Source organism: Microtus oregoni, unplaced genomic scaffold (genome assembly GCF_018167655.1).
Source record: "Microtus oregoni isolate MIOR12 unplaced genomic scaffold, Mior012 000021F_ref0000039, whole genome shotgun sequence".
Classification (NCBI taxonomy): Eukaryota; Metazoa; Chordata; class Mammalia; order Rodentia; family Cricetidae; genus Microtus; species Microtus oregoni.
The window spans coordinates 10,984,084-10,998,782 of record NW_024543080.1 but is presented as its reverse complement, the minus strand read 5'-3'; the positions used below and the strand labels follow the sequence as shown (position 1 = coordinate 10,998,782).

Genomic DNA, 14,699 nt, shown 5'->3' with positions numbered 1-14,699 from the left:
TTTACTGAATGTCAATGTAATAAAAGTAGTGTGCATAGAGGAGATGTTTACAAATTATATGTGTGTGTGCACACACGTGTGTGTTTGTGCATGCATGTATATATGTGTGCTATGGCAGACCTGAAATGCATATATGGCAATCTATCTTTTTCATTTTTCAAATATGTGCTGTTGATAGGTTTAAAGGGAGATTGTAGGTCATAGGTATTATTGAAGAAAAAAGGGGAATATGGATGGGATACTTTAAATGGGGAAGGGGAGGAAGGATAATATGGAATGAGAAGGAAGAGAGCAAATAACACTAACAATGTCTGAAAAAGCCACGGGAAAAACATTGTTGTATATGCTTACTCATATATATATAATATATTGGAGTTAAATTTACATGGGGTGATAAAGTACACTACCCCATACACCTAACTATCTGACAAATAGTAAGAGCCCTAACAATCTAACAGAAAACCCAGCTGTGTAAAACATTCTTTTGTGTTGTCAGTCAGGGGCTTCCAAGAGACTCTTAACAGTATGACATTGGCTATTGTCATTGCCACTGAGTGCCTCCCAGAAACTGAAGGTAAGACCCTATTGCACTTTGGACATGAACTTGGAAGAATCAAATTAAAACAACCTGGAAGCCTCTTCCCTGAAGATTAGTTCTCATTATATCTGAAGGAACTATACAAGCTGCCAAGGGACAGAAGCAATCAATAGTCCTAACTAGCTATAAGTGTAGGAAGCATGAGGTAGTCTGCCAGAAGATTCCCAATGGTGCAGTGTGTGGCAGTTATAACTTGGGGACAGGGATAGCCAACAGTTGTCTAACTGGACTTAAAGCTTGCTCAGTGTGAGGGAATTCATGCCTTCTAATATAAGCATAGCCAATTACCAATGTAATTGTACTAATTTACTGAGAGGTCTTATGAAAAACGGTGTTGATAGAAGTGGAGGAAGGGTACTCAAATACTGAGGTAAATCTGGGGTAAATATAAGGTTTTTTTTTTTTTAGCTTTTTGGATAGTTACATGGCAGCCTTTCTTAAAATTATAATTTTACTGGTTTTTTATAAATCTTAGTCTAGAAACTTAATAAATGTGAAAAATTATGAGGATATAGGTGGATGTTTTTTAAAAATAATGCCTATTTATATTAAAGTCCTGGATGCAGGAGGTACCCACAAATATAGAAGCCCCTGAAAACATAATGCTGTATGTGGTGGTTGGAAAGAACGTGGCCCCCAAAGGGAGTGGCACTACTATGAAGTGTGACTTTGTTGGAGGAAATGGTGGCATATGGGCTTTGCGGTCTCATACATGCTCAAGTCACACTCAGGGTCTCGGTTCATTTCCTGTTGCCTTTGGATCAAGATATAGACTTCCCCAGCACCACATCTGCCTGTACATCACCATACACACATCAGTCATGCTCCCATGATGATAATGTACTGAACCTCTGAAACTGTAAACTGCCACCTCATCTGTGCTCCAGAAATAATTCTGTGGATTGTATAAAGCTAGCGTTTTCCTCCCCTAAACAGTTCATCTTTGCTTTCTTTTTGTACCATTTCCACTTGAACCATTTTTTTTCTGTTTCACAATGTTATTTGAATATGGTCAGCATTGTCTGGGATCAGGGTGTTGAAGATATTTGGAACAATAAGATCTAGGGAACATAGTAACTATTACAAAGGCAGATAAAATTAGATTATTTCTGAAGGTATTCTAAGGCAGAGACACCATGTTGATGGGATTGATTAACAGTTCGAAACTGGTAACAATAGGTTCATGGAAATCTGTTAGTTTGGGTTGTTTATCTTAAGAAAGCTGTTGTTAATGTATTAGACTGTAATATTGCTTCTTATACAATTTCCCCCGTTCTTATCAGTTCACAAAACATAAAAATATTTTATTGGTCTTGCCATGTTACAAAGGATTGCAAGATAATATATCTCTAAGTGAGAAATGCTGTCACACAAAGGAGATAGTACACAGCTAATAGTTTGGCATTCCCAAAGTGAAGGGAATGTTTAGGCTACCATCTTTTCTTTATTTCACAATGATTCCTGAGTCGAAGGGTCCTGAACATTTAGGGTTGGTTGTTTTATATCTATATTTTCCAGTTGTAGAAAAGAATACTTGCATGGTAGCAATCTTTCCTGTTGCCTTCTGTGATGGTTAACTAGAATCACTTGAGAAGAATAGTCTCAATAAGGTGTTTTCTGGACGGGGTTGGCCTGTGGGCATGTCTATAATGGATTGCTTTGATCAAGTTGGTTGATGTGAGAGGACCAAGTCCATTGTTGGTGGCATTATTTTCTAGGCCTGGGGATCCTTAAATGTGTGGGAGTGGAAAGAGCAAGCTGAGCAGAGGCAAACACGTGACGTATGTGCAGACATTTCTTTCTGTCAGGGTAATTTCCCACAATGATAGGCTATAACCTGGAATTTGTAAATTAAAATGAATACTTTCTTCTCTAAGTTACGTTTGGTCAGAAAATTTTATCACAACAGAAATTAAACTGAAAAACTTTTAAAGACTCTTGAAATATAAGTAGTATTTTTATAAAAGTATGTTTGTTGTATTTGATAAATTTTGAGTTATTTTATTTCCATTATGGCTAAAATCCTAATAGAGAATGGTTTACTTTTAATGTATGCAACAAATATTATATTTTAAAAATAGACAATATAGTAATACTTGAATTTAAGATTCTTGGCTTTTATAGAAAAATTCAGATTTTTCTCCACAGAAACACTTGAATATATCCAAATAAAATATTTCTTTTCTAATTGAAAAAAAAAGATTCTTGGCTTTTATACTGTTTTTTTCTGATACATTTTGAAGCTCATAGAACTGAATGTATGCTAACATAATTTTTACTCAAATTGCAATATTTGCTATTCTATATTAAGTGGAACAGAAAACTATTGTCATTTACTTTATTATTAGTTTTTAAAAACTAGCATGTTTTTAAATCTGATGAATCACATAAAGAACCTGTCATTTGGTAGACTGCATCAAAAAGAGACATATGTCTAAAGGGGCAAATGCTCCTACCATGCTCTGGTTAGCTTAGGGGAAATTTTATTTGATGAATTCTGTGGTTGTATGCCTAACTAATATGTCCCTTACCCTTGGATACTCCAGTAAGTGGTTTAATGTATGAGGTTGGCTGACTGTATAACTGCGCTGACCATCTATAAACCAAAAGCATTTATGTGTTGAAAATCATATTGCTTTGTATTAAACACATTGGATTATTTATCTGGTTATATTAACTTCCTGCAATTTGAAGTGTGCTCAAGATTTTGTAGTATTTTTGGTGATCTTTCAATAAAGGACAAAAGAAAATCAAGGAGTTTGACTTTGACAACTTAATCTTTTAGTGTCTCAGTTTCTTTATATGACATAGGGACATCCTGAGGACTAAGTATTGTTATATAAGTACTTATACTGAAAATTAATGAAGCAAATTATATCAATAAGATCTTGTGTCAGTGTTAATTGGTCTTAGAACTTCTTTTCACTTAGTTGGATAGCACACCTGCTGAAGAGCTTAAAATAGTACAAGAAGGGTAGAGGTTATATATGAACTTTGAGAATGTTCTCTATCAAGACCTTTCCCCAATAGTTTATGGTAAAGCAGTATTTCTCTTTTCCAAAGGAAAAAAATATAATTTCTTTTTAGGATGAGTCATTGAAAGAATTCTATAGTGGCAATCAGAGTCTACGGGAATTAGTGTAGTGGCTAAGAGGTTTGTCTGATGATTTGTAACTCCATTTGGTGCATGCTATTGTATTATGCTATCATGTTGTGCCTATGAATGTTGTATATAGTGATAGCTTTAACAAATGAGACCATTATTATATTCTGTGAAAACAGAAAGAAAGAAAATATAAAAATAAGGCATTGCACAACATGTTTGGTATATGTTGTTTTCAAGCATATGTATTGGAAGCTAGGAATGGAGTTGTTTAATAAACCTGAAGGAGGACATCATGATCACTGCTTAACAGGCAAGGATGATGCAATATTAGTTATACCAACTGTTCTAGAGCAGTGGTTTTCAACCTATGGGTCACTTTTGATCTTTTTGGGGGTCAAATGACATGTCCACAGGGGTCGCATATTAGATATCCTGAATATTATATATTTATATTGTGATTCCTAACAGTAGTAAAATTATAGTTATGAAGTAGCAATGAAAATAATTTTATTGGTGGGGGTCACTACAACATGAGAAACTGTATTAAAGGGTCACAGCATTAGAAAGGTTGAGAACTACTATGCTAGAGTAAGCAGGGGCTAATTGATTTGAAAGTATGGTCTGAAGTTTGAGCTTGTCTTAGGAATTCAGTATTGGCATGGGTGCCATGGGAGTAACCATGATTTAAGGCCCTCTTTACAAGATGAAACCCATACCTGGCATTATTGTTGAACCAAGAGCTAGAGAGATCATAAATTCGAGAAGAAAACCTACTCCTGCTATTATGCTGCTAAATGAATATATTAAACTGACTCTTATGATACTCATAGGTTAAGGCTATCTTTTTAAAAGACTCATGAAATAATGGGACTTTGACTTATATCACATTTCACCTTTTGTGACGACTGCAACACCTTATTATGTTGGCATTTGTGATCTAATGTCCACAGAAAGAAGCTGAATTGAACGAGAATTAAGGAACTCAAGTCATAAAGCTAGTAAAACACTAATTTTGAAATTGAATAAGGCCCTTGAGTCAATTTCTTTGTCTTTTTTGTATTTTATTCTTTCCATTAGTAGCATTCACTGTCTAAAATGATTGGCTTTATTATGATATTTTCATATAGGCATATTATGTTTTGCTTGTTTTGCCCTGGACCCCATTCACGTTCTTGTCCTCTTCCCACCCATCCATTGGGCACTTCCCATTCCTGCATATCTATTTTTAAAGTCTAGGTTTCACATAAAAAAGAAAGAAGCAGTAATTATCTCTCTGAGTCTGGCATATTTCACTGCAAGCTTTTTCTTATCCACCATACTATATTGCTTTGTCTCATTTTTGTTCTAAAGCTAAAGGTTGACTTTTCTGCCTTCATTTTCTGATTCTTTCCATAGTAAAAAAACACACCAGGACTTTCAGGGACTCTGACTTATTGAAAACTCTTGTGTAGTGGGTGCTTTGGAAGGACTACAAGCTTACTAGTCAGACAAGCGAGGTCTGCAATGTCCTATCAGGAGATTTTTGAATGGCAGATGGATAACATCACCACCGCTCCTGACACTGCTAGTCTGATTAATTTAGTTACTTTAGTTAATTATAATCATATCTGTGATAACAGACACTTCCAGCCCAACAGAGTGAGACTCTTGTTTGAACTTTTAACCTGGTGAACATGAACAGAAAGCTAATTCGTAAGCAAGAGGTTTGTCACCTTCCCTCAACAGGGAAGACATGCAAAGTGGTCTTTATTTTGGTTACATTGTCTTTCAGATTGGCCAGGCTTCTTCTTCAAGGGACTGGTTAATTTTTAAACCAGAGGCAGCATGACATAAGTTATGCATCTTAGAGATCAAACATGTATTACTAATGTAATTGATTAATCCATTAGAGCTATCTACTCTTTTTCATGAATCATTTTTCTCAGGGTTATTTGAAATGTGTCCCTTTGCACATTTCCATGTTCAAGTTTTCAGAGGACTTTCTGAAAGGGCTTCTTCATCTCATCTAGAACAAGGTATTGGTTAGAAATTGTTTTGAACTTGGAAGATGACTATTAGGGTCTTAATACTTTCGGGAAAGCACAGAAAAAAAGTAACTCAACTTACCAAAGACACTATCTTTTTATTTAGGTCCATGTATTCCTGAGAATATGGCTTTGCAAATTTGCTGTCATAGTCAATGTTGTTAACCTTAAAGCTGACATGGTAGTAGAAAGGTGGCTTTCCTGAGGAGAGAAAAGGAAAATAGTTTTTCCACTGGGCACAACCACTTTCATTCTGAGAAATCATACGCTCATAAAATGTCAGGTTACGTGACATCTAAAACTCCTATTGCCCACTGATTGTGGAAATTGCTTGGGTGGAGAAATGCTGAATTATAACCTTTTGCCAAAAATGGATTCAAGATTTTTTAATGTAAAATTTTTATATGACAGTTTTCAAGTTTGGGCAATGTGTTATGGAACAAAATTACATTAAAATATAGTAATTATCTTGGTCTTTGTGATTGCCATACACTACATTTCTGCAAAATCAGCTCAATCATAGGATTTCTTACTCACAAAATACCTAAGAAATTAAAATAAATAATGGAGAAAATGAAATAAGTCATGATTTGAACGTCCCGAACATTTAGTAAACTGAACAAAGAAACAAAGTATGTGATTTTAGACAGGCAAAGCAATGAATGCCTAGATAGATGTTATCATATAGAAAATATTATTTTCAATTTTAATTTACATTAATCCTTTTATTTTGTCTTTGGACTCGTGCATGTTTATGTGGGCTTATACTATACCCATTTTTATGCATAGTTTCATAACTTAATGCCATGCATGTGGCCAATTTGGGGTACATTTATCTTAGAAATTGATCTATCTTGAATGTCTTCATTAACTTCTGTGGTCTGCTTTTCAGACTTGATCTTTCCAACTAAATGCTCTCTCAAATAGGCCACTGGAGAGTTACATACATGCCCCTGCCAGAATGTATTACTATACTTGTTTTTAAAGAAGCTTTTTGGGAAGAAAGCTTGCTTGTGGTTCCAGAGTAAAATGCTGAAGTAAATACAAGGGTAATTGAGAAGGTCCTTTTTGCTTGTACTCTTACCTTATTACTTTCATTTACTATACCCTGAAACTAAACTAGTTTTTTTTTTTTGTGGAGGGGCGGGAAGAGGTGAAGAGTTTCCACTTAGGATTAGTCTAAATATGTTTGAGAATATATTGAAATAGAAGTGATGAAAAGATCAATGAGAAAGATCAACTTTCTCCAAGCACCAACCACGTGTCATTTATTGACAGTCTCCTCTTCTCCTTAGGGTAATGCAAGCTCTGATTTATCCCAGCTGATGCTCATCTATAAACTGTGTTTTCCAGCCTCTGTTATATTTAAGAGTGAGGCTGCTTCATTTGCATTCCTGAATGATGGAATGAAAAATGCTTGTGGAATTTCTGAGATTTCCGTCAGGGGCATGTAACTCTCCAGTGGCCTATTCGAGAGAACGTTTCGTAGGAAAGATCAAGTCTGAAAGGCACTCTTGCTTTCCTGGTCTCCCTTCTTGCCGGCTAGAACTAGTGCAGATTCCTTGGACACTGAGGTGATGGTGGCAAAGCAGGACATGTACGGCAGAACAACTTGGCTAAAGGCCTGAATTTTCGGCACTTTGGAATGATCAAGTGAACTTGGTCACTCCCTCTGAACCTCCAGATGTCTTACTCTTATATGTCTGTTTATCTTCTTGGAGGTCAGTTGTTCTCAAACTTGGCTTCCCACTAGACATAAACTTTGGATACTACAGGTTCTACTACATCCTTGAAAATGGACTTTGTGTACAGATTTTTTTGTGTATTCATAAGACTATAGAAATATAAATTAATTAACTTTTAATTTACATAATAATTGTAAATATTTGTAGGCTACCCATGTAATGTTTTAATACTGTTATTTGTGTAGTGTCCAAATCAGGGTAACATTTATTTTCTCAAACATTATTTCTTTACAATAAGAATATTCAAAATCTTTTTATTAAACTTTAAAAAATGGACATAATTTCAAATTGCCTTATAAATTTGCAACTCTATAACCAGCTCTCATCATGGAAATTTCTTTGTACAGCAGACACCAGTTAGTTTAGGAACTCACAGTTGGCCAAATTATAGATAATCAATGCCTGTGTAATACTCAGACACACTGAGATATCTCTAATTATACCCTCTACCACCAAGGCAAGGCTCAAGGACCATTGTGGAATAGGACTGAAAAGACCATGTAAGAGCCAGAAGTTAGAAAGAATTGGGATGAGACAGTGATATATGTGAATGACAGGGCCTTGAAAGCTGTGAACTCATAGCAGCTGTGGGTGCTGGGATAAAATAAAACTAGTCAATGTTACAGCATGGTAAAGCTTGGATTCTTGAGCCACAGCCTCAAGTTTATGCTTTCTGGAGGGGGAGAGTCAGTTTTCTTCAAGGGTGTGATCTCGGACAGATCACCTGTGTACCAGTGGATGGCCCTATACCCATGAGGATATGGGTAGCACAAATTGGAAACAGTGGGTTTTAGAAAAAAAGCAAAGCCATGAAGTTAGAAGGGGTTTGAGGGTGGGTAGTTGATCTGGAAGGAGTTAGGGGAGGCATAGAGTTGAGCATAGATCAAAATGTATTATATGTGTGTATGAAATTCTTAAAAAATAGTAAAATGTTAAATTGAGTCAAACAAAAAAATACATTATATTATAAACATTTGTGGTTACTTAGAGTACAATAGAACATCTGAAATTATTACTTCTATAGAACTCTAAATTAGTACTAGCAGACTAACATTTGATAATATTATCTCTATTCCTTTCATCCTCTCTCTTTCTTTCTTCCTTATCTTCCTTCCTTCCTTCTTTCCTTCCTTCCTTCCTTCCTTCCTTCCTTTTGCATTGGGAATTGAACTTAAAGATTCATGCAGGCTAAGCAAGTGTTTTGTCACTGAGCTGTATTCCCTTTTAGTAGTAGTGGAAAAATTCTTTTCAAATAATTCTTTTTTTTTTGGTTTTTTGAGACAGGGTTTCTCTATGGTTTTGGAGCCTGTCCTGGAACTAGCTCTTGTAGACCAGGCTGGTCTCAAACTCACAGAGATCTGCCTGCCTCTGCCTCCCGAGTGCTGGGATTAAAGGCGTGCGCCACCACCGCCCGGCCTTTTCAAATAATTCTAAGAGCTTGATTTGTGATAGGAATTTTAAATGATGATTTTCAGGACCAAATCTAGGTTGATTTTGGGTACTCTACAAACAAGTAACAGCCTTTGCATTTAGAAAAGTTGAAAAACTCATGTAGGGTTAAGACAGCCCCTTTAGGGGGTGGGGTTTGCCTCGGGTGAATGCCTACAGATAAATGGGGGCGCGGGAGGCAGCTCTGTCTTTTCCTTCCTACCTTCTGTGCCATGCGGGAACTTCGGTTCTGTAAGTTTATCATTAAAGTGTAAATATTCTTTAATATCTGCATTGCATTTATTTACGCCGATACATTTGGCGCCCAGCGTGGGGCTTTGCCGAGACCCGGCCCAAATCGGAGACACTGCTCCTGGCGGTGGTCTCCCTGGGCACGCGGAAGCAGCTGAGATTCTGAGTGACTCGATTTTCCCTGCTGCTTGCTAGAGAATCAAGCTGGACGGGAGAGCTAGCACTCCCCTGCGTTTTGAAATCGGCAGCACCTCTGTAACAGCGTGATCAGTCTCTGTTCCCCTCCCACCTCCACCCTTGCTCGGGTCACATGACAGCGGCCCTGCGAGCCCCGGCACGCCGGCATCCCTCTGATTTGTTCACTTTGGAGGCTTTTTTCTCTGTTCCCATTCTGGCCCAATTGCTACTTATTAGTCTGGTGTCTGTTTCAATTTTGTTTTTGCGTCATTTATTTCAGACTTAGGCCACGTGGACTCAAGTGGACTCTTTCACAACCACTGGCAGGAACCAGTCATTACAGGTAAAAGAATTTTTTCTTTTATAAATAAAATGTCTGAGAATGTGACAGTTTCAGATTTCAACAGCTTTTTTGAGTGTACCATTTGGGAGATTTTACAAGAGGTGTCTATCACCTCACATCTATGGATATTTCTGGGATTCTTAATTTTCCTTAGCACTATTTGGTTTGATAATAGGAAAATGATCAAATCTCTTAAGGCAGAGGTTGAACGTTTAAAAACTATTGAGAATGACAACAATCTTCTCAAGAATCAGTTTGAAGTTCTCCAGGAAGAAAACAGATTTTTGTTTAACATGACTCTGTTAACTGAGCAAAATCTAGAAAAGGTACAGGCTGATGTTAAGGAGAAATTCATTACTATGGAAGAAGGAACAGCTGAATTAGATTGTAAGTTCCAGCAGTCCCTTTCTGTAGGAACTGAAACATTAACTGAGAGAATCAAAACTGCTGAATGTGACAATCGAATTTTGTCTAAAGCTTATGACAGATTGGCGGAAAGATTATCGATACAAGAAGGCACGGTTTATGCCATAAAAATTATGTCCAAAGATGACAAGTTATCTCTAATGGACAAATTTCATACTTTAGAATCCTCAATGAAGGCTTTGGAACATAATTCTGGACGGGAGATTCAGACATTACAAAAAGCAATGGTGAATAGAGTTGAAAAGATTGAGGAACTTCTAAATTCTGATGAAGAAGAGCAAAGGGTAGAAAGGCAAATTTTAACTACATCTGTGGATATATCCCTCAGGGACAATTTCCACAAAGCTCTACCTACAGCTCTACATGCCTTTCCAGTAATAACAACAGAAAAGGTAATTGGTTCCAGAAACCCTAGGGTCATCAAGGAAGATACATGGGAGTCTGTCCGTATGAATGATCTCAAAGAAATTAAACAGGCCGTCATGACTTTTGGGATGCACGCCTCTTTTGTTAAAGGGATGCTAAAATCTTGGGCCACAACAAGCAGAGCAACCCCCTCAGACTGGCTCCAGCTGAGCTCCGCGGTCCTTGAGAGTGGACCGCAATTGAAATGGAAATGCTTATTCAGGCAAGAGGCTAGACTTTTAGAGCAGCAGGAAAAGGCGAAGGGAATTGACATTTCCCTAGATAAAATTCTAGGTGAAGGGCTCTTTTCTGACCCTCAGGAACAAGCTAATTTGGATGAAAACATACTCTCCATGTGTACTACAGCAGCCTTGAGGGCTTGGGACAGAGTACAAGACCCAGGACAGAGAATGGAATCATTTGTCAGAGTTAAACAGGGTCAGAGAGAACCCTTTAGTGACTTTTTACAAAGGTTAACTAAGGCTGTACAAATAGGGTATCTGACCCAGAAGCAAGATGTATAATAATTGAGTCTTTGGCTTACGAAAATGCAAATGTGGAATGCAAAAAGATCTTGGGACCTTTAAAGTTCAGATCAGTGTCCTTGGAAGAATGGGTTTTGCATACACTAAATGTTGACACATTTGACTATGGCACTGAAGCATGGGTAGAAGAAGCAATTTCCAATGGTAAAAGGAGACACCAGAATACCAAATGTTTTAATTGTGGCAAAATGGGTCGTATGAAAAGGAATTGTAAACAACGGATTTTCAGAAATAATAATAATGCATCTCCTAGAAATAACAGAAATAGAAGTACTCAGCCCTCAGGTTTATGTAGAAGATGTGGAAAAGGCAGGCATTGGATGAATGAATGCAGGTCTACAAGAGATAGACAAGGCAATCTGATACAGATGGGAAACGTGAGAGGGGGGGGCCTCACAGGCCCCCATGGCAAACATGGTTCAGTCATTTCCAGTTTCTGCAGAGAACATGCCTCGTCAGGACAATTAGGAAGCCACATGCCTACTGTTAAAAACACTAGTAATCAGAAAGATGAGTTACGTGTGTTTTGGCAAACTTCTATAAATGATCAAAGACCTAAGCTGAGAGTGTGTGTAAATGGCATTTTTATTACTGGCCTGCTGGACACAGGTGCTGATGTAAGTATCGTTACCCCAGAATCTTGGCATCCATATTGGCCTCTTCAGAATGTAAATGTTCAGCTCCTGGGTATTGGAACCCTATCTCGAGTAAGGCAGAGCACGAGATGGGTTGAATGTATAGGGCCTGAGGGACAAATAGGAAAATTAAGGCCATATGTAGCCAATATTGCAATGAATTTATGGGGCCGTGACCTATTACACCAATGGAACACCCAAATTAACATTCCTGCTACTTCTAGAGTCTATATTTCTGAAAATAATATTAAAAGTTATTACAAACAGAGAAAACCGGCCATTAGGGCTGTGCAAGAACAAGCAATTGATGTCCCTTCAGAGATACCAACAGCCTTGCCTCTAAAATGGTTGACTGAGAAACCAATATGGACAAAACAATGGCCATTAGCTGAGGAAATGTTACAGGCTTTAGAACAGCTGGTACAAGAACAATTAGATGCTGGACATATAGAAGAATCTACCAGCCCTTGGAATTCTCCTGTATTTGTGGTTAAGAAAAAATCAGGTAAATGGAGAATGGTGACAGATCTCAGGGCCATCAACAAGGTTATTCAACCTATGGGCCCTCTGCAATCTGGAATTTCTTTGCCCTCTTTATTACCAAAAGGATGGCCTCTCATAGTTATTGATTTAAAGGATTGTTTTTTCACTATACCTTTGCAAAAAGAAGATAGAGAAAAATTTGCCTTCACAGTGCCTACTTATAACAATTCTCAACCTTCGAGGAAGTACCATTGGGCCGTCCTCCCCCAGGGTATGTTAAATAGCCCCTCCCTGTGCCAATATATTGTGAACCAACCATTGAAAATAATACGCAAGAAATTTCCCAAATCTATAGTATACCATTACATGGATGACATATTGTTATCTGATTCAAACATAGATACCTTGAATAGACTGTTTGAAGAAATACAGATACTGTTACCTAAATGGGGATTGCAAATTGCTCCTGAAAAGATTCGGAAGGGAGATTCTGTTAATTATTTAGGTTATAGAATAGGTTTGCAAAAAATTAAGACACAAAAGGCACAAATTCGGAGGGATCGCCTACGGACTCTTAATGACTTTCAAAGACTGTTAGGAGACATTTCCAGTCTACGACCAGCTATCGGAATAACACCTGATCTAATAATTCATTTGAACAAAACCTTGGATGGTGATAAAGATTTAAACAGAGAATTAACAGCTGGAGCAGAAAAGGAACTGACAATGATTGAGGAGAAATTACAACAGGCACATGTGGACAGAGTGAATCCAGAGCTCGATTGTATTCTTGTCATATTACCGTCAAAAATTTCTCCTACAGGAATTTTAATGCAGAGAGATGATATTATCTTGGAATGGATCTTTTTACCACATAAACCAAGTAAGAAAATGAAAACTTATGTGGAAAAAGTCTCTGAGTTAATTATAAAAGGCAAGCTGAGGCTTTGTCAACTAGCAGGCATAGACCCAGCAGAAATTATAGTGCCTTTCACTGCTGATGAACTAAAGAAATTATGGGAAGATAATGAACCATGGCAAAGAGCTTGTGCTAATTTTTTGGGAGACATTAATTACAACTATCCAAAAAGCAAGCGGCTTAACTTCATAAAGAGAACTTCTTGGATCCTTCCTCGAATCGTCTCTGATGCTCCAATAACTGGAGCCTGTACATTCTATACTGATGCCAATAAATCAGGGAAGGCAGGTTACAAATCAGAAGACTTGGGTAAGGTGGAACAAAGTCCTTATGATTCTGTCCAGAAGGCAGAATTATATGCCATTCTTATGGTACTAAGAGATTTTAAAGAACCTATTAATATAGTTACTGATTCATAATACGCAGAAAGAGTTATTTTGCATATTGAAACTGCTGAATTTATACCTGATGATACAGAACTAACTTCATTGTTTATCCAGGTTCAAGATTTGATCAGGAACAGGCTTTGCCCTATGTACATAACACACATCCGATCCCATACGGGTCTGCCAGGTCCTCTAGCACAAGGTAATGCAGAAATTGATCAATTATTGATTGGTAGTGTGCTACAAGCCTCTGAATTTCATAAAAAACATCATGTTAATAGCAAAGGTTTGAAGAAAGAGTTTTCTATTACATGGCAACAAACTAAGGAGATTGTAAAGAAATGCCCTACCTGTTCTTTCTATAACCAAATGCCACTGCCAGCAGGGGCTAATCCAAAGGGCACCCATAGGAATGAAATCTGGCAGATGGATGTGTTCCACTTTGCAGAATTTAGCAAATTGAAGTATGTTCATCACATCATTGACACTTATTCAGGCTTTCAGTGGGCAACTGCTTTAAGTTCAGAAAAAGCTGATTCAGTAATCACTCATTTATTAGAAGTCATGACTATCATGGGTATATCTACACAAATAAAGACAGATAATGGTCCTGCTTATGTGTCTAGGAAAATGAAACGGTTTTTTGATTATTACAATATCAAGCATGTTACAGGTATACCATACAATCCTACAGGTCAAGCAGTCATAGAAAGATCAAATCGAACTATAAAGGATATGTTGAACAAACAGAAAGGGGTGGAAAACACCCCCAGAAATAGGCTACATAATGCTTTGTTAACCTTGAATTTTCTCAACACTAATGAGAAGGGAACGACGGCTGCAGAAAGACATTGGATAAAGGAAAAGTCTGCTGAACTAAATCAACCAGTTTATTTCAAGGATTTGCTAACCTCACATTGGAAGCCAGGAGATGTGCTGCGTTGGGGAAGGGGTTTTGCTCTTATCTCCACAGGTGAGGAAATATTATGGATACCATCAAAATTAATAAAGGTTCAGTTTGAAGAAGAGAAGTCACTTGGAAAAGATAAATAACAATTCATTCACAAGGATGACGGGCATTCTGATGGTAAGGATTACAGATAGGTTGGGGGCAGGGTTCTTTTCTTATCTCCACAGGAAAATATTCATCTTCAAAGATGTAAGGGACCCTGAATATTTAATTACTGATGGATGGAAAATAGTTACGACCCACTGAGTATCAACAAT

General features: G+C 37.3%; 1 protein-coding gene across 1 annotated transcript in view; it reads right to left on the bottom strand.

Moving 5' to 3' along the window:
• The window catches only part of LOC121460950 (transmembrane protease serine 11C), a 53,484-nt gene that overhangs the window by 24,277 nt on the left and 14,508 nt on the right, over window positions 1-14,699 (bottom strand). The window contains exon 3 of the mRNA XM_041671648.1: window positions 5,811-5,929. Within this exon, the coding sequence (XP_041527582.1) occupies window positions 5,811-5,929 (119 nt within the window). The remainder of the gene's footprint in view (window positions 1-5,810; window positions 5,930-14,699) is intronic.